We start from the raw sequence: 27462 nt of genomic DNA, 5'->3' as shown, positions 1-27462 counted from the left end.
CCGTTTTATAGCATAGACTCAAGTTTTGCGCCATCTCTGTTGTTCTGCTCTTTCCTTTTCTTTTGATTAAAGTTGTACCTGTCACTTGTTTATTACATAATCGTGGCTTTTTGATTTACAAAGTTCTCATCCAATGGTTTCCAAAGTCTTTAACCAGTCCATTCATGTCGGAGTATCCATTCTAAACCTTATGCAAACATGGTAATCAGACAGGCTGAATAAATGCTTGAGTGAGATGATGATTTATTGCTAGTTTCCATTTAATAAAAAACGAGTTAAAAAAAGAGTACGGCTTCGTTAGACGTGGTTTATAATGCCTTCGATGATGATTATTTTAACTGTGAAGACGAGGGTTAAGAATCAATTAGTCTTGAATTAGCAAGGCAAGCGAAATAAGCTTTTGCAAACTCAAAAAAAAACCTCGGTTCAAGTATTCGTTTTTTGCAAATCAAAATACCTAGTTCATTTTTAAAAATATAATAAAAATGTTAATCATTTTTGGCACACATGTTCAAAATAGCAAAAAGTTTTTCACACTTCATGACTCTGTTCTCACACTATAATGGCTATTTAAGATTTAGGTCTTAGAAATCGTGATAAAAATTCAACTGGCGCGCATTTAGGTTGAATTCTCCCAGATCAAAATGGGTCTTGAATTTGGCATGGTTTCGATTTTGACAACATCGATGTCACTCGTTTGTTGCCAAATTCGGATACCCGCCTATCAGTTGATATAATAACCGCTATTTGCGTATATGCATTTTTAAAACCTACTTACCATCCAAAAACACCGGAACAGCCATTTTTCGCGCAGGATAACACTCGCGGTCCCTCGTGACTATTTGATTCTGTTTACAAAAGTTTCTTTGTTTTTGCAACACGATCGGCTCTCTCAGCACAAAACAAAAGTAGCACAACTTTCGCTTATCCGCCTTGTGTCAACTATCCGCTGATCCTTATGTCGCCTGCCTTCATCATACGCTTGCCAAGTGCCGAAAAAAAACGAGAGCAAGCCCTGCGAGAATGAAAACTTGCCCTCGCTCAGTCAGCACTTCTAGCGATGAGCAGGGTTCACAACACTACACTGGGCTTGGCTGCAGCACCCAAGATGTGTATATCCTGTGCTCCCTGGCTACTGTGATATTACCGCTGTTGCCACCCAAGGAAGCTTCGCTATCGGGAAAATTTCACCAGCTTTTCTCCGTGCACACACACAACACGACAACGCACCACACCTATTTCTGACGTGTTTCGTTTCATTACAATTTTTAATTTCAATTAAACTTCTCGCCACATCCCCTTACACGAAAAAACGGTATCCTTTTCACCAGACGATTATATTGACAATTTTCACGCGTAGATACAGTAAAAATATCGCTTTCCAACGAGCAGTAAAATTGATTTTTCGTCTGACCCATTCATTTTCTTTCCATAGGGAAACTAACCATACCGCGAGGGTAGGTTTTTCGATACTCCAAGGCTTTGCTGGCACCCAAATAAAACTTCACTGTTGAGCTCCAATTTCCAAACAACTTAATTTGATTTTTTCACAAATTTTGATAACAATTTTGCACTAAACGCTACAGCTAAATTAATTTTCTCCTCGCGTTACACGACAATATTCACGCACCTTTTTCCGTGGACATCGTCGTTGCTACTCCGACTGTGCGCTAGCACAGATGTCGCTCGCCTTGTTGGCCCTTGCTATACCGAGGACTGTACCGAAAGGATATTCGCAAAACAGAACGGAAAGAGCGAAGCAAACACGCAACGAGAGCGAGAGGATCTAAATCACCATTTAAACACGTACTTCACCCGTCGTTTGCTTAAACAAGGCTTGCAGAGAACTTAGCTGTGTTTATTTACACTCAAACAAACCGTCCGCACGAGAAGCCCCGTTAGTTTAGCTCGATACCAGATTACCAGACACATTTGCAGCTCCAGGACTCGGATTTCCCCTTCCAGCTGATTCCGTAGTACTGGCTTACTCGACACAACCGACACAACACATCTTACACGACCGAACGCCAGCAGGAGACTAATCACCAATAATGAATGAATATGGGGAGAAGCCGTGCGGTTTCGTTATGTTTATGTCGATCGAAGTTGAATGAGAGCGAGAGCATTGGCCCGATTGGGCTTGGGCTGGGTGGAGAGAGAATGAAGTTGTGTGACTCGTGAATGCATTCGAACGAAAGAGCAAGACAAAACAAGCGAAGGTGAAAATCCGTCAAAACAAAGCGTAATAATATTGTTGGGTCGAACCGTTTGGTGGCGTACGACGCGTAGAGTGAAATGCGAGATGAATGAAGGATCGTTGAATGAATCATTGAATGATGCATTCGGAACATTCGAAACTTTATGCGACGGCATAGAGGCATCTTGAAGACTGCTCGTACTTACACAATATCTCGCGAAGAACTGTCAGCACGCGCACGTTGTTAAAAACCTTAAAAACAAAAACCTTTTCCTCTCTCTATATATATCTTTCGCGTATTTAAGAGATTCAACGTTGAGTTTTTATTCGCATTGCTCCAAAGTCCAAGACATTATTTCATGTATTAATATGCATATAATTTTTGCGAAATAAAATCGTTTATTAATCTGTTCTAAGCTTACTAAAAAAGCAAAGTCTTGGGCTTAAACGTCTTTTCTAAGAGTTGACCCTTCTTTATCGACAGACTTCACCACCGGGCTCTTATAATACAGGACAGTTACGAGTAACAATCCTACTGACTCTATCTAGCAGCACCGCCTAGCCGATATTCGAACAAATACGACGCTCGGCTTGTTAGACCAGCATCGTACCTCGAAACCAACTAAGCGGTCCTCTTTCCTAAGCTTACTATAAGTGACATTATTCCATTGCTTATTGATTGATTTGAATTTTGATTGAAGATTGATAGCTTTAACTTCTAGCACTTATGTTTAATAACTAGGCGGATACCCATTAGCGGAACTAGAAGAAGTTAAACCCCCTCTCCCCCCTATAATTTAAGAAAAAAACTATAGTTAAGTAACTTTAGGTAATAAAAACTTTATACCGTGCAAGCACCATATTCAAAATAGTGCCTAATTCTGAACAGTTGCAAATTTTTCATAAATATTAACAAAATTCCAGCTATTTGAACAATTTAATCACTACATCTGATTATTTCCTGTTATTTAAATGGTTTAAATAGCTAGAGTTTTGTCAATATTTAAGAAAAATTTGCAACTGTTCAGAATTAGGCACTGTTTTGAATATGGTGCTTGCACGGTATATGCACCACAGTTTAAGATCTCATGCATTAATGTGCATTTATCTTTAATATGCCGACAAAATAAAATGGTCGAAAAAATGCCGGGAGCTATAGCCTCCCTCCTAGAAATGAGCGCTAGTTTCGCCAATGCGGATACCTATAATCTATAATCTAATCTCACACTAACGCAGCCAATTCTGGAAGGCATCGTGGGAAATGACGATTACTTGAATCAATCATTTTTCTTGTCAACGGCCAGGCCAACTGCACAGCATGTACCGCAGAGAGAATTCCAAGGAATCATGTGAAACCAGAAAAAATACCTAATTCCATTAAACTCCTTGAAATCAAGAGGAAGGAAGAAAGCGTGGACCTACCGTACCAAACGCTTCCCATATACATAGATAATGATTTATTTATAGTCGTTGGGAGTATCTTTGCTAATAAAGGTTAAGTGATACTCCGGACCGTCAGGGATGAACTAATGGCATTTAGACCAGAAGCCAGGCTGCAATTGGCCAAGGATATAGCGCCTTATTTCGCTCCCTGAAAATAGATTAGTTTGCCAAAAAAAAAAAATTAGTTTAAATATAATAATACTTGAAAATAAAGTCGTGTGGTTTAATGGTTGCCTAAAACTACATGTGTAAGGTTAGGAACTGAAAACCGCATCGCAACCCAGCACCTCCTAGCTTGGCTACTCAATTATACAGATTGAAGTATTTCCAGGTATGGCCACGTAGAGGCGCTAGGTAGGGGCTTGGGATGGCTAGAGCTATGTTGGGCGCTGTCTCTTATTTGCCTTCCCCATTTCATGCCCAATCGCCAATGCGGATACCTATAATACTTTAAAGTCGTTGCCATTGTTGCTACGAAACCCAGCAATATTTTTCAGATTTATTTTTGTAATCATAGCAGGTGTTGATAAAGCTTCTAACTTTTTCGCAATTGTCTCTAATTTCGTATTGTTCCATTGGTGAAGCAAAAAACGCTCAAAATGCGCGGTTGGGGTAGTCTTCGTGAAATAGCTAAATATCCACTGGTAAGCAAATTTTCATACCTTATAACACCAAATGTGCAGTTTGTAACGTTTGAGCAGATATGGCCAATTTACGCTCTCTGCATCGGTGACTTATGCTGGATGTCCTACCATATCACTCGTGCTGCCTTGTACAATCCAGACGTGGTTTGGGATCACAAGAACAATCCAGAACCCTGGCAGGATCATCGTGATAAGCGCTATCGGGTAGGCCGAAAACCCAAATCAATTATATCCTATTTTAGATATTTCCTTATATTTTATTCATTCATAAAGATTTGGGCCGGAACTTATGATTATTCTAAACGCCCATGTCTAGCTCCAATAATCAAGGATGGGCAGGTGATTCCGGTTGACAAAAGCAAGAATTAAATCCTATGAAATTTCGGAGTTCCTGATGAAAACTAATAATATACTTTCGAACTCAGCCTTTATTACAACTTAAAATTGCTTATATATGCATCTCTATTTGCTTTGTGTTTTCGAAAGCACTCTTTTCTTTGCATCTATACTGCCGCCAATCCAGTGTGACAAGGAGAACTACTCAAATCGGCTGCAAGTTGACTGCTAGGGAGATTTACTCAGTGTATTTTGGAGCCGGACTCTCAACTTTGGAATAATCTCTGATCGGAGAATAAAACTGCAAATTGAAAAATAAGCATGTCAATTATATAGAAAACGAATCACAAATAAAACGTTAGTATAATGCGCAGTATTATTTAGCATCTTTGAATGATGAACTGTTTTAAGTCTTGTTGTGATAAACTAATTTGAACGACCTTCACATCGAACGTGCAGCTTTGTGTAAATCGAACCAACAGTAGAGCATTCTCAAACACTTATTTATATAATGTGATATAACACTGAATTAAACAAACAAATGCTTGTTACCTTATGCTGCTTGTTTCTGAACTCCTCCCACGGTTCTGGGTTAGACTTGCGATTCCAGGTGACTTCGGGACTGCGAATGGCCAATCGTGCAGTGTAGAAAACGGCTGCTGCAGCACCCAAACCGATGCATACGTACAGCGGAATTAACTGTGGAAAATAAATTGAAAATTTGTAGATGTGCTTCAAGTGTGACGTAACCTGCCTGAGGTTATCCTTTATCAATTCCTAATTAGTAGTAACTCAAACTTACTGCTGGATTTTTCTTGATGCTAGCCAAACTTAAACCTTGCATTTTGATAACTTTCGTTAAAACACGATTTCACTAAGCACAACTTTTCTAGACGATTCAAACCAAGATCGTCAGTTTCGGACTAAGCAAAATGAACGATTGAAGTGAAGAAGTTTGCTCGTAATCACACACAAGAGATGAAAAATTTGTGATCAAGTGGCGCAGAAGCGAAAAATGCTATGTCATTTTTGACGTTTCACCCGGTTCTAACCAAAGCCTTACAAAAGAATACCGTTGTAGGGCTCGAATTTTGACCCGGTTTTGATAAACTGAAGAACGTAACCCAAATAAGTTACACGTGTTTTATAAGATTGTGTTGCTCCGCGTTTACTGTCTAGACAATGTGTATTCATGAAGAACCGTAACTGTTTCAAATGCATTCACGTTATTTAGTGATTGATACCTGTCTTTAATCAGCGTCCGATTACAGCCTGAATTCGTTAATTGGGCCACGACTGCACTCCAGCTGATTCGCTAATTGGGCCGACTGACAGTTGTTAGAAAATTCTAAACTCGAAAATTCCATACAATTTTGACATTCAAGTTGTCACATAGCCCAATTAGCGAACGCCCAATTAACGAACCGCCCAATTAACGAACCACCAATTAACGAAACTTTGCTGTATCGGCATTACTTAAGTGTCTATGCTTGCTTTACTGATTATGGCAGTGCCTGATAAGCGAACAACGAACTTCCTTTTTATCATCACAAATGATTTGCAGTATTCTATAATAAGGAGAAAGGTAAGTCAAACATAACCTAACCCAAACTGTGTTTTGCTTGCAAGATAATGGCTGTATCTACTTTGTATCGGCAATTATCCGTTCTTTTCAAGTTCCACTCTAATTTAATGCCAAACTAAATACAAATTCTTTCAACCCCCACCCACGCCAAACTGCATACACTCAACCCCCGCTAATATGAAAAACAGCTCGTTCAGATTGGGCGAGTTCATTTTTTATCTGAATATTTGGTAACTCTATTCATTTTCACACACGCGTAAGACGCGCACCCTATGAACTTGTTGTTTTGATTTGACGAAAATAAACGTTTTGAAAACATCTCAAGCATGCGCGAATTCTAAAGGTTCGGTTTGTATAATACGAAATCGGCTCGGCAGTTTCGACTAAAATGGTCTATTTTGAGTGCTGGAGAGAGATAAGTTGCATATGAGCTATATTGCCAAAGCTCCTGAGTAAGAGGAAACGCATTAAAATTTTTTGCTTTTTTTTTAATTTACCGGTCCACTTTAACGTCAATTGTGTTTGACGCTTGATCAGTTTTTGATGTGAACGCATTCATACCACCGGGGTACAGATTAGAAATGTTCAGATTAAAGAAGGTCATACCAACGGGGGTGCACGGTATAGAATAGTAAAGTCTAGTTAATATCTGAGGGAGGTGCTGCTGGGATTGTTTTTGTTTTTGTGCATCGAACTGTCTGGAAACGCTTGTAAGAACTGTCACTGTGAACCAGACTAGCTTATTGATGGAATAAAACAGGGGAAGTATTTATTTGCGATGAAATTTCAAACCCCCCGAAAACCCGAGCATGCTGACTTGATTTAAATTAAATATACCACCTATACCACTGACGAACTGATATGACACATAGAAGAAAACCCTTTAAAAACCATCGTCCTACACATTTTGCTTATGCACACTATAGCACTCTCTGTTATATTAAGATTGCTGACAGACAGCTTCCGTACGCACACTATGCCGCGTATACGTATATACACGCGATTTGTTGCTGCTGCTGTTGGTTTTTCCATGACGTTTTTCAAACTGGTAGAAAGTAAACCACCAACAGAACCGCAAATCAGCAAGCTCTATATCAGTGATGGCCAAACTGCGGCCCGCGGGCCGCATGTGGCCCTTTCAGATGATTCGTGCGGCCCGCGGATTGATTTGAAAGATGGTGGACTTAGGAGAATTTTTTTTGATGATATAGGAGTCCCTCAGTTTAATTGTTATGCCTCGTGCAGGTTGTGAATCTGAATGTTTTCCGGTTTAAATCTTATGGTGATTCCTAAAAAATGGTTTCTGTTGCCGCCTATTTTATATTTTGTTATGCACAGATTTGATTTGGCCCGCACCATGCCTATGCCTGCTGTTTTACCTGACCCACGAATATGCGTATTATTGAAATAAAACGTAACCATACGTTTTATTCGTTTATAACGCATATGCAGTTAATATCGATAACAAACGATTTTTTATAAGTTGTGCTTTTGTTATAGTATTTAATTTGTGAAGAATTGCATAAATAACAATTCAGTTTCACAATACAATTATTGCGTACTACTCGCACTTGAAATATAACGTTTAAGCTTGCATTTAAGTACGTTATTTTTAGTGATCAAAATTAACGATATCGATACAAAGGCGATATTTTTCGAACACAACGCATATTCGCAGTGAGTCGGGAAAACAGTGGGCACCACTGCTCTATAATACATGTTGCGAAGTAGCTTGCATTTTCAGGGTTTTATGCTGTAGGGTTTTTACATTTGTACGCCGATAAAAATAGACACGGCGTTACCAAGAGATCTTACACATGAATTTCAACGTGCAAATATTGATGAACTTGTTTCATTTGTCAATCATTCAGGTATCAAAAGCGTTTCCTTTCGATTTAACGTGAAATGATATATTTCATTTGGGAAACACGTTAAACAACCATGTTTTTCCAACAAACCTTCAATCAACATGGTAGTCACTGCTTTCGCACTGCAAATTCACGTGTTTTACCATTTAGATCGTATCCTGTTGCAATCCCCTTGAAATTAAGGTGCACTTTCCAGACTGCTCGGTAAATTCGTAAAATTCCTTAAACGGTTTTCTAACATTTCTAGACAACCTACGACAAAATCGATCAACCATAATCTATCGGTTTCGGTCGTTTCGGTTCTGCAAAGGTTCGAAATCAGTCAGATCAAAATCAGATTCGGACAAAAGCAAATTAAAAACAAAGGTTGTTTTGAAGTTATGATTGCTAAAACTGCAGCTAATAGTTTTTTGGTTTTATTCAAATATATAACTGCAGTAAGTATAATTTGTTATGCTTAGAACCTATTTTAAGTGTAATCAAATTTTAACTCTATATCGGAAGACATATTATGTTTACTTATGTCTTCAAATTTTATTTTATATTGCTTTATATTCAACTATCTATCAATTTTTGCTTTATTTTTATACAACAAATTACAAGTTAGTATACTACTTAGCATACTACAGTAATGAATATGGTGACTGATGCTTTTAGAAGTTTCAAAAAGCTTTCGTCGGACTTCAGATAACCAAGTTTTCTTTTTAACTGAACTGAACTAAAGAAAAATGCAATCAATAATGAATAAATGTGCATAATAAATAATGTGCATCTGAAAAAATTTCGTGTGTTATAGATTGCTCAATTGTTTTCAATGAAAAAAACATAGTTACTATGCTGTTTTCAAAAGAAATAATAATTGCCAATAGTTTAAAAAAAAAGTTTTTTTAACGATAACTTTTTCCCCTTAGCGTCACAAATTTCAATTTTTATCAAACAGTGCTGTTTAAATGTCTGTTAGTTGGCCTCAAGATGCGACTCTGGTCTAATCGGTTTAATAGATCAGTCGTCGGATGTTCGAACCTCGACTATGAGAGGCTATTCGAATAAAAAACAGAAACCAATTCAAGTTCCGAATCCAAAAATGTACCGTGACGTGCATTAATTCCGTACGGCGCAGATATTTTCGAATAAATGTTTGAACATAAAGTTTTCGAAAAAACACTCCTTCAAGCATTCACACATTGTTTGGAGGGAATGTACATGTTCTGTTGCCAGATTGTTGACTTTAATACCAGGTGCACGGAACTAGGAGCCAAAATTAGACGCACGGAGTTAGGGTACCTCACTGTAAAACCACAGCTTTGCTTTGCTGTTCAAATGTAGTATTAAGCTACTTGGTAATGTTGCTCAGTAACCAAATTAACGCATTGAAAGTACATTAGTAATTTAACTGAACTATTTCTATCTTCCATCCAATCTTAAAGTCCACTATCACTCACTCCCGAGCTTTTACTTGTTTGAGTAAAATGAAGTTCCTCAATCAGAAGGAAGCAATTGCCGTTGACGAGGAATTGTTCAACGAGTACAAGTTCAGTGTTGATCAACTAATGGAACTGGCAGGGCTGAGCTGCGCTCATGCCATAAATGATTGCTACGGAAACAAAACGAACAATAAAAAAGTGCTCGTTTGCTGTGGACCCGGTAACAATGGTGGAGATGGACTGGTAGCCGCGCGCCATCTGGTGTTGTTGAATTTCGAACCTTACGTCTACTATCCTACTAAGCAATCTAAAGAGCTGTTCGTTAATTTAACACATCAATGTGAGTCGATGGGCATCCAGGTGAGCCAAGAATGTCCTACGCTGGAATGGGTAGACAACAATATTGGGCTGGTGATAGATGCGCTGTTTGGGTTTAGTTTCAAGCCACCTGTAAGAGAGTCCTTTACTTCAATAATGAACGTACTGATAGAAACTAAAGTTCCTGTTGTGAGGTAACGTTCTGGGTGTGTCACTTTATTTTATTTGTCGCTAATTTGCTTTCATTGTAATTGTAGTATCGATATCCCAAGCGGCTGGCATGTTGAAGAAGGACCTCAGGGTGAGCGCAACATAAAGCCAGACTGCTTGATCTCGTTGACCGCACCTAAGCTGTGTGCAAAGCACCTTGTTAACGCAAAGCATTACCTTGGAGGACGGTTCGTGCCTCCGAAATTAGAAAGCAAATACTCTATGGGTCTGCCGTTGTACACAAATAATAATTTGTTTGTAAAACTCAACTGAGATATTGAAATTAACTCGTTAAAAATCATTTTATTATTGAAAAATATCCTCTGTTTTAAAAATACAGCCAGCTTAAATTCAATCAATAAAACATTTTTTACAACAGTTGCAAATTGCAATAAATTCCGACCCATTTCCGCAGTTACTTTTGAAAGTTGCCCCAACCGCTTCGATATACTAACTCAGCTGCTCGTCGCGGTCGAAAGTAAGACATAGCAACATCTTCAATTTTTGGGAAAGGATTACAGTTCGTGCTTTTGCTGAGAAATTCTTTTTTACGCGTTTCCCCGGCAGAAGAGTTGACTCCGTTTTCGAACTCCGGTAGTTTCGTTAGGATCAAGGTTGAACTACGTTCCAATCGTCCCGGCGCCGTAAACGAGTTTTGACTCTCTCGGCCATTCTTCAATGGCGATTCCGTGTGGGTGGGGGCTGCTGTGGTAAAAATAAATCAGATTTAACATCATTGACCAACCCTAGATAAATGACAGACCTGGGGGTAATCGTGTCCTCAGAAGTGTATCATCTGGGAGTTTCCACTTGTTTAAATCGTCGTGCCATTCTGAATCACTTTCCAAACATTCCAAATTCCAATACCTGCCATCCTTTCTCAGTACAGGCATAGCTTTTTGAAATACCGCTTCGAAAAAGAGAATCCTTTTTTCTAATAACCGAATCGTTGCTAGGTAATCGGCTCGATCTGTCTGAAATTCGCTTTGAATGTCCGATACTTCTCGTTCTAGTGATTTTATTCGTTTTCTCTGCTGTCTGATTTGTTCGTAACGGACCTTTAACTCTTGCTGTATATCCGTATAGTGCCCTTGCAGCAGATCTCGATCTTCGCTTTGTTCTACTCTGCTGATCACATGCGCCAAGGCATTCAACCGCTTCTCCGAAGCTAGTTTGTTTCTGTACCTTTTTTCCTTCAGCTGAACATCGTTCGCCCGCTCGCCACCTATTAGGGCGTCCTTGATTTGTTTGATCCGATCGTAAATTTCCTGTTTTTCCACAACGGTCGTTGTTTGCGTTGGTTTTTCAGTATCGTTTTTCAAAATCATCTGTTGCATTTGACCCTCGTAAAACGATTTGATTTTTTCAATATCTTTTACTAGCTGTTGCTTGGCTACTTTTTGCTGCTCGTATTCCTTCCGCAGATTGTTCACTTCTGAATCGTACTGCTGTATGAGCGTTTCGTGTCCATTTTCTAGGGAAATCTCGGAAACCGATTCCGCGCGGAAAGATTCAACGGAGACACTGCCATTGAGCAGCCCGTTGTCTGAAGACAGTTTTCCTTCGTTGGTCAGTAACTGCTTCAGTCGCAGTATTTCTTGCTGGTACTCACGGAGCATGGTATCTTTTGGATCCTCGTTCACTTTCGGTTTATTGGCAATATTTTTTGCTCGATTAGCGTAGCGCAGCGTTGATAATGTCTCATCGTAGTTTGAATCCGCCGGTGATATGCAAGCGATCATAAGAGTTTTCGTGTTGCCACCCAAAGAATCCTAAATTAATAAAAAATATCATTTGCAACTTTTTATTTTTAAATTTTATGGAATTTACTTGTAAAAGTCTCGTCAGCTTGGAATCACGATAAGGAACGTGTTTGGTTTTTCCGTCCACTAACGCCGATATTACATTGCCCAGCGCCGATAGTGAGAGATTAATCTTTGTTGCCTCTTTGAGCCTTTCTCCAGTTGCACCGGTTTTGCTCTGCCTTTCGGATCCTGCCAGATCAACCAAATTTAATTTGCCCCGTTTTATCACAGCGTTGTGGCCCCCATTGGTGGACATTTGTTCTAAGCTAATAGTAAAAATGGAGTGCGAGCGGGAACTTTCTATATTCATTAGCGTTGCACCGACCACACGGTTCTTGGCCCCTGCTTCTAGCAGTTCAATGCATTCCTTCATTCCATGAACCGCATGCAGCGACAAACCCTGTACCGTCACACCCTCACCGGGCACTTCCTTGATGGTAAGAGCACCAGTACCGGTACAAGATGGATTCAATAGATCACGTATCGTTTCATTGTAAATTTCCAGATAACTGGCGAGCACCAAATAACGCACGTCAGAAGCAACCGCAATCGCTTCGAACACGTGCTCAAACGAGCGTGGTATAATGCCGATGTTATTGGCGTTGTTAGGATCGGCGGCCGCTAGATTGTAGGTAGTTCCCTGCATTGTATGCGATTTTCCACAGCCTGTTTGTCCATAGGCAAAAATCGTCCCATTGTAGCCTTCCAAAACGCTCTAAAAATTTAAATTTAATCAGCTTTGTTTTCTTTTAAGATGCGCATTTTTCCTACCTCCACCAGTGAGTAGCAGATGTCGCTGTATATGTTTTCCGTTGTGGCCGCGTATCCATACGCACTATCAAATTTAAACGATTTCTGCGGTGCGCTTTTATCATTCGGGTTATCCAAGTTCACCGTTGCATTTTCGATTTGAGTAACGTTCTGAAAAATAGAAAGTTTTCAATTAATCCAACTTATTCCTAATTACGCATCAAATTATTTACCGTACACCCTGCCGCTTGTTCGCGCTTATTCATCGGTCTACAGCGAACCACTACCTTTACGTTTTCTGCCATTTTTATATACAATTCTATCTCTAAAGCACACACTCAATAAATCTTCAATTATAGATGACTAAAATCACAGTGTAACAAATTTCTAGCTGCCAAGTTCAGAGTAAATAATTAAGCTGCACACTTTCTGAACATATGAATATCGTCCCAACAGTTTCAGCATATTTTCACTACTGTATCAACGGGAAAGTTCTCGATTCCTGTTCTGCCAGGACTCGTCCGCCCACCACGGAAAATCCACGTCCAACCACGACTAACTGCCCTTGATGTCGTCATGATTGGGTGGTTTATATGCGCCGTCGTACCGTGCAGGAGCGTATTCCTCATGGCATGCTAATGTGTAGTCCGAACATTACACACGATGACATTAAATAATCTGACACGGAAATCTGTGGGAGAAATATACATGAAAGCATAGTAAACATAAGGTAAATATTTGATGTGTGCCCCGTTGGGGCCATGCGTGATTTCCGAGGTCGCTGTGAGCACTTTGTTGAGTTGGTTTACGTGATGAGTTCGTATTGATTTTGGGAAAAATCGAGCCTGCTGCAAAAACTTATCAAAGTTTTTTTTTCAGAAAGGGATGTTATTTATGTGCGCTAGTGCGTCAAAACTCCACAAGTAATCACATTTTCATTCTATTTTTATTACATCGAAAAGAATTCATTGCACACGGTGGTGTAAAAGTGACATTCGTCCATTCTTTTAAACTGAAAATGTTATTTTAACTTGAATCAGTTTGTTTGGCAATCCTTAAACTTGAATTTTAAAATAAACTGTGATCCTTTGAATTATTGCCAATGCGTCGCTTATATTCTCCCAGTGTATTTCGTCCATTTAGAGTATGCAATTTTAGAGTCAGAGATAATGAAATAATCAATACATAAATGATAGATACAAATGTATGATGCACATCACTGCCCGCAATGATATAAGTTATAATATTCCATGAAGACAATCCTTTTTATCCACTGGACTGGGTTAGAGAGGCTAAAAGCTTTTACATCCTTTAGCTACAGGGAGACAAGGTCAACGGAAATGAACCATTGGAAGCTACGGAAGTGCATTAATAATTAAATAACCTTCTATCAATTAGCAAAGTACTCCATACCAGAATTTTTTTAGAATTGTTGGTAGTGAATACTTACTATACATTAAACCCCAAAGAAACTTACTAATGTAATACATAAGGCTTTACAATGAAATTCTGTGTTTAGCGAGTTGTCGACAGCACGTCGGTATCCAACATACGATATATCCTGATTTCTAATTATAAATATTGTACCATAAGGGTCAGCCCTTACTTCCGTTGCTTTTTCGGATTTCGATAATTGACAGTAATCACTAACCCTTTCCTTTTCCCTTCAACTGAACACATAAAAATTCCATCAAATTATCTAGCAATCACCTATTGAACAAACCCCCGTTTCATAAAAATAGGTCACGGACACTTCTGGAATTCAATTGTTTTTATGGCACGCTACACCTAGGGGTACCAATCGCTTGAACTGCTTAACCGAACTCTTTACAAGTCGTCCTATGCCCATGTACATACACATACAGACTAGGACAGGGCACAACAAAATGTATTTTCCAGCTCGTAAGTGAACACCGAAATTTCCAAAGTTCCTCACAGGAACGACGGTCACGCGAGATCAGAAGCTATATAAAAAGCACACCTTTCAGGACACGCGAATGTAAAATTCCCACCGCACTTCTTTCGTCGTCAATCACTCGGCGGCATGCAATGTCCAAAACACAATAAAATATAACCAACTACTTCGATTTACTTTCAGTTACCAATCCGGTCAAAACTAACGGAGCGTTTAGGTACGTAGGTCCAAATATCACCGAAAATGACGGTCATGATTCCTACAGTCATTCAAGTTCAAAGACAATTTCACTTATACGCTCCAGCATGGTTTGAGGGTGCCACGTGGGCCACCCAATCGCACAACGTTTGCACTGTTGTGAACTTTCGATGACCTGTAGGCATTTGTGGATCAATTGTTTCCACCTCCGCTCTTCGACCGCGTGCAAAGGATACTACGTACAAGGTACATCATATTGATTGAAATTCTCTCCGTATAAATGCACATGATTTATTCTATTCGGTAACGACCGTTTCACTATTATCTTCCTTACCATTACTTGACCATTGGGTTCTCTCGTATTTTAGTTGTGGCATAATGGTCACCTGAGCAACAGATGATTATCACTCAATTAATTGCCGCATTTCACTGTTTGAGCAAAATAACATCAACGAAAATATGCCGCAGCAAATTTAGCACTGATTTCGTTGTTAAACAAAATGACGGGATGATTTAAGAATTTGAAAAAATACTCACAAATTTATTCCCTCGCACTAGAACACGAAATTTCACTTTCAAATAGCAATCTACCTATAACGCGCAAAATACGAACTTCCGATGCGACTTCTAATGTGCTAGTGAACGAAGTTTCACAGCCCGTTCGTGCCACATAGGTATTTCAGGAGCAATACTTCGTATCTTCCATAAATGAAGCAACCAAACAATCGAGTATAGCAATTTCAAGTTCTAGGGCAGAAAATTTCTCTAGACAAATTACAAGATAGAACACGTGTGACGCAATGGGAAAATTAAATACTTTCTAAAATTTAACATGGTTTCTAGACTTTCGAGTAAATTAGTCGAAGAAGAGTTGAAAAACGACCGAATAACATCCACGTGATCGTTGCCGGCACTACCTTAGCCGGAAAAATACCATACTGAGTAAAAGTCACTGTGAAAAGATTACAAATCAGCAAGCATGAAAAAATACTTATTTGCCATGCTCGTAACATAGTTTTTCCTACATTTCTTGGGAATTACTCTTTTTCTTTTTTCCTATATTGTAGTTTTTCGATTTGCTGAGAAAATTTGTTACACTTTTGTTCAAAACTGTTTGCTCTACGATACTAGATTCAAGCAAGAGTCATAAATATTTGAAATAGGCGATGTCCGAGCAAATCGGTAAATTTTCCCTATAATATTCTGGGAAAATAGAGGATCTTGAATTTTTTTAATCACTATTTCCATCAATAAGTCCTCTAAATAAGCTTACGGCTATAGTTTCATGAAATTTCATGACCCGTTTTCTACGAAAATTTTGAAAATGCCCGTGTCAGACCAACTCAAAGTCAACATGTAGGCTCTTCAACAACTCATTAATCGTTAAATTTCTTTCAGCGGTAAAAAAGTTTCTTTTTGGAAATTTGTATTACAATAGGCTGTATGAATAAACCAGTTTGCTGTACTTCACCCATAAGCTTCATACGGGAAAAGTAAAGCAAACTCTTTTATTCATATGGCCAAATGTAGCAGTTTTATGTCAGTTTTATGACATTTTACAAATGGAACTCAGAAGCAACATACGAACTTCAATCGGCTATCACTGACCCGACTAGTTGTGTCGGTTGACAGATTTTCCCTTTGCTTGTCAAGTGATAGAACTGACAAAACTGAGCAATATGTATAGGAATTTCATAAACGGTTTATTACGATGCTCGGATCGGTTCAGGATGGTGAACATTATTGGGCAGTTTTTCCTGCTTGTGTGGATTGGAATTATCATGAGAGGATTTTCGTACTCGATACTGATTATTTCCATGTGATGAAATTTTGATCGGTACATGCTAAAGAAACAGGAATAGTATTTTTTAGAAATTAATGTTTAAAACAAGTACAGATTACAACTTGCAATTATGGGCTCAGATGCAACGCCTTAGTTGAGGTTTAATGATGACATCTTTTGTGCTTTTCTTTTTTGCATCCGTGGTTGAACCTGTAAGGATAATTGTCGAATGGCACGATGTGACCCCGTTTTTCTTACCGCGGTTGGGCTTTGGTTGTCATGTGGGATGACATTGGCGCAGGCTTTAGACACACTAGCTCTCATCAGAAAAGTGACGCTTTCGTAACTTCTGGACTCAAAACCAGAAAATTTATCAAAAAGAGTGCCTTAAAGCAGATCACTACCTTTTATGGCGTAGTTTGAGGTTAATTGTCTTTTCTGACAAGTTTTCACTATTAAAAATCGACCAAACAATAGTATTTGGTACAACAATGAGTTGAAATTTCATTTGGTGAAAACGAAATATGAGATGCCAATGCTTTGCTATTCCTTTTAGAACATTGTGTTATACTTTTTATAGAATGTGACCAGGGATGGTTCGATCACTTTGACTCAATTTTGATTCATTTGACAGTAGCGTCCTAACCGAGCAAAATTTGACAAATTGATATATGCGTTATTTGTAGATAATAACTAAATCTACAATTTTGCTGAATGAAGTTTTGCTGTATCTTTTGTAGTTACGGTGCTACAATGCTAGTACCTCGTTAGTAACTAAATGAACGTTCATTTAGTGACTAAAGAAGTACTAGCATTGTAGCGCCGTAACTACAAAAGTTACAGCAACAATTTATTCAGCAAAATTGTAAATAATAACGAGTTCTACAAATGTCTCATACATAACTTTGTCAAATTTTACTCGGCTGAGACGGTAGTGCCAAATGAATCAAAATTGAGTCAAAGTGATCGAACCATCCCTGAATGTGACCAACGGGTCGGTACGTAATCACCGGACTGGCTTCGTTATGTGACACTATACTGCGCATGCTCTTGCTGCAAGCTAACAGTAACATCGCTCTACTGTGTTCAATTTGATTTGTACTGGTGATTGGTTGTTGGTAATCCGTCATTTTAAAATAAACGTTTAAAACAGTTAATATAGGCGCTAATATCCTAGATTGGTCAAAAAGTACAGCATGTATAGTGTTATAGTTTTTAGTATATAAGAAACAAGCCGTTAGTTGTTTAATAGCAAATGTGCGTTGACGTATCGTTACAAACGGGTTCAAATAAGTTGTACTGACTAAAACAAATCCAATGGATTAAAGCTTAGCTTTGGACACAACTTCAAACGTAAATCCATTATTACAAAGCTCCGAAATAAGATTGGTTTTAGCAAATGCTGCTCCTGGTGTTAAGAATCCACCCCTAAAATAGAAGCAAAAATTCTAGTTTTAAATTCAACTATAACACTGTTGTCCACGGTACCTTCCTGGCATTTTCTCCGCTTCACGTAAAATTGTTTTGGCCGAAAGAAGTAACGCCACGCAGGTAGCACCGTAACCAGGGTTGGTGGCGGTAACCTTTGTTTGGAGCATTTTATTCGGTGGATAGGCATATTTTTCATTTGGATTGCCTAAATTTTCCTCCCATCCTCGTCCTTCAAAGTGCATCGAGAAATGGATATTGTTCATAGCCTCTTCGGAGGGTCCTTCGTGAGACACCATGCCAAACGAAAACAGACGTGGATAATTGAGCAACAAATTTTGGCCAAACGTTGTTTTGACTAACAGCCAAAATATAGCACCGACGAATGTAACAGCAATCACCTCTATCAGATTACTGAAAATTATAACTAGCGTCAGTGTTCACGAAAAACTCACTTAAACTTACCCAAACGAAATATACGCTTTCATCTGCAATGGTCGCTTGTTCTCGGTTTCGTACAAGAAACGTTGGGTCCGACGGACGCAGGACCGATCAGCTCCTAAGAATGGTAACGACCATTTATTTCCACTTGACTTGTGAATCGTTGATCTTTCCTTCAATTTTGGCTCAGGTTCTGGAACTTTTGTTTTGAAAAGCTCTTTCCGGATCGCACCAACTTCTTTCATATTTGCTATGGCATGCACAGCAGAAGCCCAAGTTCCATAGTGAATGCCGCCTAGTTCCCGCTTGCCGCTAACCTTCGTAAAAAGGTAACTTTCCACCGAGTTAACTACCCCATCGAACTGCTGTTCCAGAAAGATGGTCCCCATGTCAGCAGGGATACTATCAAATCCACAGGCCGAAATAAGATATATTCCCTTCTCACTAGCTTCATTGTGGTATTTAAGCTGCATACCTTCCAAAAATTGAGGTTCACCACTGACGTCAACATGATGGGTTCCAGCTTCCAAACAAGCCCGAATTACCTGTTCACCGAACAGTCGATAAGGTCCACAGCAGTTTACTATCACACTGCATTCGCGTGCCATCTGAACCAATGATTGTTGATCGTCAACATCGGCCAACACGATCGGGATAGTTGATAGATCGGTGTTAGCCTTACGACCCATTTCAGTTAATGTCGCTTCAAGCTTGGTTCTACTACGACCAGCTACTCCCCACTTCATACCAGCTAGAATTTTAATTCCCTCGTATACCGTATACTTTCCGGTGAATCCCGTTGCACCGAAAATGATAACATCCAGCTTGCGTGCTATTGCAGTCCTAAAAAAGAGTGCAGATTATATGATAAGATTGTGGCGATATTTTGAAACTTGTTCAACACACATTTTTGCTGTTTGAATAAAAGCACCAATAAGCTGCTAAACCCGTTAAATATGACTGCTCATATGAATCGAGCTCGATGTGGCATACAGTGTTTTGACTCGTGCAAAGGCTAGGACGTTATTGCTTGCTCACGAAGACGTGTTTTTACTTCGCGTTCGAAACCTGGTAAGCTAGAGACCGCGGTAACTAACACCAACATGCGCGAGAGATAACGACAGTAGGTACAAACTACCAAAAGGGGCCAGTTGGGTGGTTTACATAAATGTCTTATGTACCTACTCGGGCTCGACATGCTTCAAATTAGGCAGCTACTAATAGAAGGGCTTTTGTTGACTTTTTGTGCACTTACTTTTGTACTATTTTTTCTACATCACTAACTTTATTTGTCAGTAGTTGCCATTAAAATTCACAATGCCGTTAAAACTACCATATTTATAAAAATCGCATGATTTTTGACTCTCTTCGTTGAGGAAAACCTGCTTCAAAAATTAACTTTTTGTTGATTTGGATTGTTTCAAAGCCTGGTTCATTTAGAATCTTGAGACATGTTGATTTTCTAGTACCATCTCTAGTGTTCGACATCGGAACGAAAATTGAAGTCCGGGTTCCGGTCCGCTTAAAAATCGAAACGAACTTTTTTATTCTGACTTTATTCCGGTTCCGGAACCAGAACAGAGCCAAATCGGACCGGACTAAAGTCGGACTAAGAAAGTTCTAACTAAGACAAAGTTCTCTGTTTGTATCGACGTAAAATTAAAGTTATATGTATGTATAAATAATCCACAAAGATTAAACACTGGATTAAACTAACAATATTAGGTATAATAAAAGAAAATGTTAAAAAAACGGGATAAAATGTTTAAAATAAACAGACAAGCGATATTAAGACAATTGACAATAGGAGCAAGAAAAGTCCAACAAAAGGCAGTCCAAATTTGATTGCTTCTGTGTAAAACAACTTTTCTTCATAATTCACTCCAAGTACTGCTTGCGGACTATCCAATCAAAAATCGAATGTAACGTTCGCCGAATATCAGCCTAACAGCGACTATCTTAAGCTATCAACGAGATTATAAAATCGCCGATGGCGGACTTTGACCGAACGAATCAGTCAACCAATGATTGCCAATGACTTAGACATCTAGACAAATGGATGCCCTGGCAAGTTAGTGGACAAGTGCTAGAACTGCAATCGAATTTACAAATTATATCAAAACGCGCTACACCAGCAAGCGATCCAAGCATATAACTGACCAGGGCCACCATATAAATGTATTTAGTACCTATCCAGTATTCGAGCCCCGAGCCGGTATTTGTAAAGCTGCGCAGAGCATTTCTCGAAGCCGGCCGGCATTTTCCTCTGTTTCGCTTGTTGTTCAGTTCGTCATCCGCATTCGAGTGATGCAGTTCAGTTCGATTGTGAGTTTTGGAGATAACTCATTACAAGTTCAAGGTTAAGGCATTTATTTGAAGAGAAAAAAATATACAAGTTCAGAAAGTATTATCAAAGAGTAAAATTCTGTGGTTTAAAGCTTGAGATAACACACTTGTAAATAAATCCAGAGTTAAAGGTAAGATTTCCAATTCGGTTCGGTTCAGTACGGAATAAGGGTGGAAGCTTCCAGCTGGTCAATCACTGAGTCGCAAATCGGTAGAAATTTCATTTTCTTGTCTCAACAGCAATGTGAGTGCCACATATTAAAATTCAATATCCACTGGAGGAGTATAAAATGCGAGTTTGCAAAAGAGTGGTGTTGAACAAGTGTTTTTTCTTTCGATGCTCCGCCCTAACCATTGCACCCACAAAGAAAAAAAATGTTGACCCACACAAAGCGAAGCAAATTAAGCTGGTTCTTGATTATGAATAAGTCGACTGCAAATTTATTGAACTGGAACACAAAAAAAGTGAATTATTTTTGGAAGTGACATAATTTAATGTAAGATTTTCGATCAAGGACAACTTGAAAATTGTATGGTTGGTGCGTTTTAGATATTCTACGTCGTTAGCAAAACCTGTTGTGCGTCTGAAAGCTACACAAACTGCTGGATTTTCTTACCATATGTGGCCCTTCTAGTCATATTATTTTAGCAGACCCTTATGCACTATTCGTGATTTTTTTTTCAATTTACGCATTCGGCTGAATCGATCACACAGTTATGATAATTTTTAGAATAAAAAAAATACATGGGTATTGGTGGCAGAATCGAGAAGGGTGAAGTCATACTGAAATGTCTATCTAAGCTAAGCTAGTGAATTCATTTCGACTGGATTAGCTCATCATGATGAAATTTGTAATGCCACGCGTACGGCGAGCGTCCGAAATGCACGTAGAAAATTCAGGAATGAATGACCGCATTGTAAATGTTGCTGCGAAACATTACAGCCAGCCGACGTGGTGCATAGTGTGCATATCGTCGTCCTACATGACTGCTGCTGCCGGCTCTCTACCGTACGGTAACTGTTCGAACAACAGTTGTGTATCAAAAATGCTATACAGCATTAATTGAGCCGGGTGTCTTTATTCCCTTACTTGATTTGGAAAATGACGAAAAAAATCAGAAGAATGTGGACGATCTTCGGTTGAAGGTTATTTTTAACTTGCCAAATCGATTACGAGTTGTGTACTTGTGATTGAAAATGTTAAATGTTTGAATCAAACTACCTATCTCAAGTTAATAATGAAATGATTTGAATTTTGTACGCAATGAATTTTGAAGCATGACTATTGCAAAGGAATTTTAGCTAACATGCATGTATCCCGTGTTTTTTTTTCTTTATAAACGGATATTTAGTTTGTCGTTTTATAACCGTCATTCTGACGAGCTATATGCTATGGAGTAAACCATTTCCGCGAAAAAAATGTTTACCAACGTTATGAAACTAACAATCATGCTGGATAATTGACGTTAAAAATTTCAAGGTTTTGTTGCAAACCGAACGAATCTTTGTGATTGCAGTTGTTTAAGCCTACCTACCTACTAAGTTTCACTTTCTGTTCAGAACTTTACATCTTTCGTGGGAGTTGAATACCAATGGGTAGATAGTAAAAGGGGACGTGCATTGAAATCGCTTGAACGGAAACATTTTTGAATCCTACTAAAAATCAGTATCTGGTGGACAACCTGTATCAAGTACAATAAGTTAGGGATTTATCATCTCTCAAAAATCAAAAAACTTTATTCTGTAGGCACTCTATCACTGATTTAATTTTAAACGAAAGAAAAATTGATCTCGCAAGCAAAAAGCTGTTTCACAAACGACAAACGTTTTGCTGACCTTTAGGCGACATTAATTGATAATCCACTTTAAAATGCACCCATTCACCGAACTGCTCAAGTTGTGCAGTCCGACCTCGTTTCAGGTTATATAATTTGTTATCACTATGTGTCAGGGTAATTTGGGGTGACTTGCACCCCCTAATTACATTAGTAATTCCCATTATTTTCAATTTGTTAAGTAAGAATATGAATATGTATTTATTTTCTGTCAATCAATGTAAGTTAATCGTTGTACCTAACCTGATATCTATTACAAAAATGTGTACCAATTCAATGAAAAAAAAAAAAACAAAATTTGAAGAGTGCTTTCAATTTACGCTTATCTTGTGTACTTGTTTCTTCTCGGAAAACTTCAGACTATTATTTTTTCCACACTGAGAGTGCCCCTTCAGAATTAGACTAGTCCAAAAAATTATCAATTATTTCTTTGAGATGAGGCCTATAAGAAATCATAAGTTTTGAACTCAGAAAAAGTTACATACTTTACTTTAGTGGCAACGGTCCGTTACCGATCCTGCGCCGAACGAATTATGGTCCTCCACTACCGTCGGTCCTTTAGCGTCCATGATTCGTGTCCGTAAAGAGTAAAGAGCCACCGGGAGGATTAGTGTTTTGTAGAGCGCCAGTTTTGTGCGAATTTGCAAACTACGGGACTTCAGCTGGCTACGTAAACCGTAGAAAGCCTGATTCGCGGCTGCAACGCGTCGTTTCACTTCGCGGCTTACATCGTTGTCACATATCACGAGTGTACCAAGGTATATAAATTCCTCCACTACTTAATATCGTTCCCCATCTAATTCCACCTCGGCACCAACACCACTTGGTCTCCCACATTCCCTGCCAGCAACCATGTACTTTGTTTTGGTGGTATTAATGGTAAGTCCCAATCTCGCCGCGTCCGTTTTAAAAAGCCTGAAGGCCTCTTCTACTACTCTACGGTTGATTCCGATGATATCGACGTCATCCGCAAAACCAAGAAGCATGAGAGATTTCGTGATGATAGTTCCATTCCTTTCCACGTTTGCCCTTCGTAATGCACCTTCCAAGGCAATGTTGAATGACAGGTTAGAGAGTGCATCCCCTTGCTTCAGTCCATCCAACGTCACGAAAGCAGCTGAAGTCTCACCTGCCAGAGCTCATTTATCTGCCACAGCTGATTTCGTTTGACTGAATCGTACGCCGCTTTAAAGTGCAAAAACAGATGGTGTGTCTGCAAGTTGTACTCCCGGAACTTGTCTAGCAACTGACGCAGGGTAAACATCTGATCCGTCGTGGAGCGACCCTCACGAAAACCAGCTTAGTACTCACGAAAACCAGCTTAGTACAGGCATGGCAAAATTCCAGCATTTCACCGTTTTATAGAAACTCCGTGTGTCGTTGGTGGCGTATCGCTCCTCTGCGCTGGCGAGCACGACGATGGACTCTTTTTTCCGCAGCTCTAGTCTCTCTGTACCTCTCTCTGTTTTGACGCATTGCCGCAGTGAGCATGCGATTCCTGGTCTGGTTCTTTTCATCTGTCACCCTCTGGCATTCGGCGTCAAAGCAGCTGTAACGCTGTCTTCCACGCGTCATGCCTATCACCTCTCTCGCAGCTGTTTCGATGGCAGCATGGATGTTCCTCCACAGCCCATTTATATAATCTCCTTCTACCTGCGGTTCTGCGATTCGTTGGTCAAGCTTTCTGGTGTACTCCAGTGCTACGCGGTCTGCCGTTAACCACTGGATGATGAAGCGCAGCGTCCTCTCAGTGCGAGCTTTCGCCGTGTTCGACAGCCTTGCGTGAATCTTACTCACTACGAGATAGTGGTCAGAGTCGATATGTGGTCCCCGAAAAGACCGTCCATCGATAACATCCGAAAAGTGTCGATCGTCAATCAAGACATGATCGATCTGAGAGCTAGAGTCTCCATTTGGATGCCTCCAGGTGTGTTTCCGAATATTCAAACGTGGAAAGCCATTCCTCTGGCCGCGGTACAATTTATGAGCCTCAGACCGTCACAGAGCCTCAGACCGTCGACAGATGCAGGCTATGTCTTCCAATAACTGGACGGAAGAAATTCTCCCTCCCGATCTGCGCATTTGCATCTCCGATGATAATTTTCACGTTGTGTTTTGGGCACTCTCCATAGATGCTCTCAAGCCTGTCGTAAAACTCGTCCTTGGCATCATCGGATTTATCATTTGTCGGAGCGTATAAGTTGATTAGGCTGTAGTTAAAGAATTTGTCCTTAATTCTCAACACGCATATACGGTCGCCTACGGGCCTCCACCGGATAACTCGTTGCTTTTGTTTTCCCAACACTGTGAAACCGACTCCATGTTCTGCTTTTTTACCGCCACTGTAGTAGATGTGGTATTTGAAAGAAGGTAGATGTGGTATTTGGTAGTAGATGTGGTATTTGGTAAAAAATTATTTTTACCTGCTCGTCGACCGGTTTCAGGTATTCTAAGAAGTTGTTAATGAAAACTGTTATATGTTATAAGCAAAACTTACCAGCAACTAAAAAACATTTTTTCTAAATTTTAATTTCTGTTAGGCAATTGTTACTCACGAAGCTACCAAGCTGATGTATATAAGTCTGTTAAAGCATTATGTTGTTAAAGATTTAACGGTAATATCTATTTAGAATGCGTGACTGGAACATTCTTCCGTAAACAAAGATACATAAATGTTATACAATTAAATTTTATCTATGATATTTAATTGTGGTTAGTACATATATTTAGCTAGAGCTACTGAATCGATAAACAATATTTTTCAATTCGGAAACATAACGACTGCGCTTTGTTCTCTGTCCAGTGGCAGTGGGTAGTTGGATAAGCAGGTCGACCATTCGAATTTAACCATATTTCACGTGGGTGCACTAGGCAACCAGTTCCAACAACCCACTGCAAATGCCAGAATTGCTGCTGACACAATGATGATTGAGTGTGGCCTTTCGGTTTTTAATCACTTCCTTCTTTGCTTTCAGCATCAGTAACAAACCAGCGAATAAACCAACGGACAATGACGGCCGACCGCAAGCTGGACGTGATCATATTCGGCGCCAGTGGATTCACTGGCAAGTACACTATCTACGAAGGAATTAAAATTCTGGAAGGACTGAAATGGGGCATCGCCGGTCGCAACAAGGATAAACTGGCCACGGTACTTCAAGAGGTAGAAAAGAAAGCAGACAAAGATCTTTCGGAAACACCGATTATAATCGCTGATGTAAAAGATCCGGAATCGTTGAAGAAAATGGCCGAACAGTGCAAAATTGTAGTCAACTGTTGTGGGCCGTACCGGTTCTATGGTGAACCGGTAGTGAAAGCGTGCATTGAAGCTGGCACCCATCATGTGGATGTTAGCGGAGAGCCACAATACATGGAACGAATGCAGCTACAATATAATAAACAGGCCCAGGAAAAAGGAGTTTACATCGTATCCGCCTGTGGTTTTGATAGCATTCCAGCTGATATGGGAACGGTGTTCCTGGAAAAGGAATTCGACGGTGTGGTTAATTCGGTTGAAACATTCCTGGAGACAACAAACAAAACAAAATCAGGTGGTGCAGTCATTCACTATGGAACGTGGGAGTCTGCCATCTATGGGCTAGCCCATGCCAATGAACTTAGAGAAATACGAAGCCAGCTATACCCAGCAAGAGTGCCGAATTTTCAACCAAGATTGAAGAGCAGACCAGTGGTACACAAAGCCAGATTCATGAACAATCGATGGTGTCTTCCTTTCCCGGGATCCGATCGATCGGTGGTGTTAAGGTCGCAGCGATACTTTTACGACAACGATAAGAAACGACCGGTTCAAATGAAAGCATATGTAGCCTTCCAGTAAGTATACTATAACAAATATTTAACGAAACACGATAACGATATTATCATGATTTCTAGATCTTTCATCGAAGTACTAGGTGTATTACTCGTGGGAGCCGTATTTGCCATCATGACTCGGTTCAAGCTTGGTAGACAGCTATTACTGAAAGTAAGCCAATAATAGAAAAATTACACCGACACTATTTATTGAGATTTGATTTTCGCTCGAAAACAGTATCCGCGTTTCTTTTCGGCGGGATTCATTTCACATGAAGGCCCATCGGAGGAGATGATGAAGAACACCGAGTTTGCAATCTACTTCAAAGGCGAAGGCTGGAATAAAGACGAAGCAATGCTGGAACCGTCCGATCAGTTTAAGGCTGCACCTAATCAGAAGATCAAGGTCAAGGTTTCGGGAACCAATCCCGGATACGGGGCGACCTGTGTGGCGCTACTATTGTCCGCCACAACCATACTGAAGCAGAGCGATAAGATGCCATCGACGTAAGTTATCGAATTCTTCTTTATGGTTAGTATCATCTAATTTTCGCTATTTTCAGGGGAGGTGTTTTTCCACCTGGAGCTGCTTACTCTAAAACCAATCTGATTGAAGAACTAAGCAAGAATGGCTTCAAGTTTGAAGTGCTTAAATGAGCGGCTGCGTGGTTACCCATTGCTTGAGGACGATTGTGCATGGGATAAAATACGTTGAAGTCGTATTTTTTGCAAAAAAAATCGCTAAATGTTACTAGCAAGACTTTTCTAATTATTACTAATACAAGCACAACATATTTCTATTTATTCGGGATAAAATATTCATTAAACTTGTATTTTTTTGTTTCTATCACTTTTTCGGTGAGAAATATATTTGATAATAGTAATTACATTGGTATTTTCATACCAAAACCGTAACTAGTTTTATTGAGTATTCGTCTTCCCTTTACTCGGTTTTGGACTGCACGTTTTTGTTGGTTTCTAGCAGTTTCAACAGCTTAGCAAAATCAAACTTTGCCTATTACTTTCATTACACACCTATGTGTTTGAAAATTCGAAACAGATATTGACTGAATCTACAATTTAGAGTAGATTGTTTCTATCATTCATTTAATATTCTGATAA

At 39.4% G+C, this 27462-nt stretch overlaps 7 protein-coding genes across 8 annotated transcripts in view; 3 read left to right on the top strand and 4 right to left on the bottom strand.

Moving 5' to 3' along the window:
- LOC128741255 (myosin-VIIa) overlaps positions 1 to 1988 on the bottom strand; it is a 63549-nt gene extending 61561 nt beyond the window's left edge. The window contains exon 1 of the mRNA XM_053836936.1: positions 779 to 1988. Coding sequence (XP_053692911.1) covers positions 779 to 803 — 25 coding nt within the window. The 5' untranslated portion in view covers positions 804 to 1988. The remainder of the gene's footprint in view (positions 1 to 778) is intronic.
- A 2251-nt stretch (positions 1989 to 4239) lies between these two features.
- LOC128732844 (cytochrome c oxidase subunit NDUFA4-like) lies at positions 4240 to 4653 on the top strand. Its single transcript, XM_053826252.1, has 3 exons — positions 4240 to 4284; positions 4342 to 4488; positions 4558 to 4653. The coding sequence occupies exons 1-3, from the start codon at positions 4240 to 4242 to the stop codon at positions 4651 to 4653; spliced, it is 288 nt and encodes a 95-aa protein (XP_053682227.1).
- A 41-nt stretch (positions 4654 to 4694) lies between these two features.
- Positions 4695 to 5615, bottom strand: LOC128745261 (cytochrome c oxidase subunit NDUFA4). Its single transcript, XM_053842288.1, has 3 exons — positions 5423 to 5615; positions 5173 to 5319; positions 4695 to 4921 (listed from the first exon to the last, which is right to left on the bottom strand). Exons 1-3 carry the CDS (start codon positions 5462 to 5464, stop codon positions 4859 to 4861), a joined length of 252 nt encoding a protein of 83 aa, XP_053698263.1. The 5' UTR covers positions 5465 to 5615; the 3' UTR covers positions 4695 to 4858.
- Positions 5616 to 8402: 2787 nt separating this feature from the next.
- Positions 8403 to 27228, top strand: LOC128746459 (saccharopine dehydrogenase-like oxidoreductase). Of its 2 annotated transcripts, none has more exons than XM_053825558.1 (5): positions 8403 to 8510; positions 25503 to 26361; positions 26422 to 26512; positions 26579 to 26847; positions 26904 to 27228. In XM_053825558.1, the coding sequence occupies exons 2-5, from the start codon at positions 25538 to 25540 to the stop codon at positions 26995 to 26997; spliced, it is 1278 nt and encodes a 425-aa protein (XP_053681533.1). In that variant the 5' UTR covers positions 8403 to 8510; positions 25503 to 25537; the 3' UTR covers positions 26998 to 27228. The 2 variants fall into 2 exon arrangements, with proteins under 2 accessions (XP_053681533.1, XP_053681527.1); XM_053825552.1 differs by lacking the exon at positions 8403 to 8510 and adding an exon at positions 20589 to 20822.
- Positions 9543 to 10013, top strand: LOC128733448 (NAD(P)H-hydrate epimerase). Its single transcript, XM_053827033.1, has one exon. It carries the CDS (start codon positions 9543 to 9545, stop codon positions 10011 to 10013), a length of 471 nt encoding a protein of 156 aa, XP_053683008.1.
- LOC128746437 (osmotic avoidance abnormal protein 3) lies at positions 10441 to 12902 on the bottom strand. The gene is made up of 5 exons (XM_053843489.1): positions 12814 to 12902; positions 12602 to 12751; positions 11856 to 12545; positions 10789 to 11797; positions 10441 to 10730 (listed from the first exon to the last, which is right to left on the bottom strand). The coding sequence occupies exons 1-5, from the start codon at positions 12883 to 12885 to the stop codon at positions 10441 to 10443; spliced, it is 2211 nt and encodes a 736-aa protein (XP_053699464.1). The 5' UTR covers positions 12886 to 12902.
- LOC128746448 (saccharopine dehydrogenase-like oxidoreductase) lies at positions 17532 to 19386 on the bottom strand. Its single transcript, XM_053843499.1, has 4 exons — positions 19252 to 19386; positions 18370 to 19188; positions 17965 to 18318; positions 17532 to 17904 (listed from the first exon to the last, which is right to left on the bottom strand). Coding segments are annotated over exons 1-4 (1281 nt in total). The 5' UTR covers positions 19254 to 19386; the 3' UTR covers positions 17532 to 17798.
- Positions 27229 to 27462: the final 234 nt, after the last annotated feature.

Source organism: Sabethes cyaneus, chromosome 1 (genome assembly GCF_943734655.1).
Source record: "Sabethes cyaneus chromosome 1, idSabCyanKW18_F2, whole genome shotgun sequence".
In the NCBI taxonomy this organism is placed as follows: domain Eukaryota; kingdom Metazoa; phylum Arthropoda; class Insecta; order Diptera; family Culicidae; genus Sabethes; species Sabethes cyaneus.
The sequence above is the reverse complement of the archived record's forward strand: the minus strand, read 5'-3'. Positions and strand labels throughout refer to the sequence as shown.

Coding starts and splice junctions, on each gene's coding strand:
- LOC128732844 (XM_053826252.1), top strand. CDS start 4,240: ATGCGCGGTTGGGGTAGTCTTCGTGAAATAGCTAAATATCCACTG. Junction 4,285..4,341: donor AAATAGCTAAATATCCACTG/GTAAGCAAATTT, acceptor ACGTTTGAGCAG/ATATGGCCAATTTACGCTCT. Junction 4,489..4,557: donor ATCGTGATAAGCGCTATCGG/GTAGGCCGAAAA, acceptor TCATTCATAAAG/ATTTGGGCCGGAACTTATGA.
- LOC128745261 (XM_053842288.1), bottom strand. CDS start 5,464: ATGCAAGGTTTAAGTTTGGCTAGCATCAAGAAAAATCCAGCA. Junction 5,320..5,422: donor GCATCAAGAAAAATCCAGCA/GTAAGTTTGAGT, acceptor TATTTTCCACAG/TTAATTCCGCTGTACGTATG. Junction 4,922..5,172: donor TCAGAAACAAGCAGCATAAG/GTAACAAGCATT, acceptor TTCAATTTGCAG/TTTTATTCTCCGATCAGAGA.
- LOC128733448 (XM_053827033.1), top strand. CDS start 9,543: ATGAAGTTCCTCAATCAGAAGGAAGCAATTGCCGTTGACGAGGAATTG.
- LOC128746437 (XM_053843489.1), bottom strand. CDS start 12,885: ATGGCAGAAAACGTAAAGGTAGTGGTTCGCTGTAGACCGATGAATAAG. Junction 12,546..12,601: donor TCTGCTACTCACTGGTGGAG/GTAGGAAAAATG, acceptor TTAAATTTTTAG/AGCGTTTTGGAAGGCTACAA. Junction 10,731..10,788: donor GAGGACACGATTACCCCCAG/GTCTGTCATTTA, acceptor TTTTTACCACAG/CAGCCCCCACCCACACGGAA.
- LOC128746448 (XM_053843499.1), bottom strand. Junction 18,319..18,369: donor AAAGCGTATATTTCGTTTGG/GTAAGTTTAAGT, acceptor TATAATTTTCAG/TAATCTGATAGAGGTGATTG. Junction 17,905..17,964: donor GCGGAGAAAATGCCAGGAAG/GTACCGTGGACA, acceptor CTTCTATTTTAG/GGGTGGATTCTTAACACCAG.
- LOC128746459 (XM_053825558.1), top strand. CDS start 25,538: ATGACGGCCGACCGCAAGCTGGACGTGATCATATTCGGCGCCAGTGGA. Junction 26,362..26,421: donor AAAGCATATGTAGCCTTCCA/GTAAGTATACTA, acceptor CATGATTTCTAG/ATCTTTCATCGAAGTACTAG. Junction 26,848..26,903: donor AGCGATAAGATGCCATCGAC/GTAAGTTATCGA, acceptor CGCTATTTTCAG/GGGAGGTGTTTTTCCACCTG.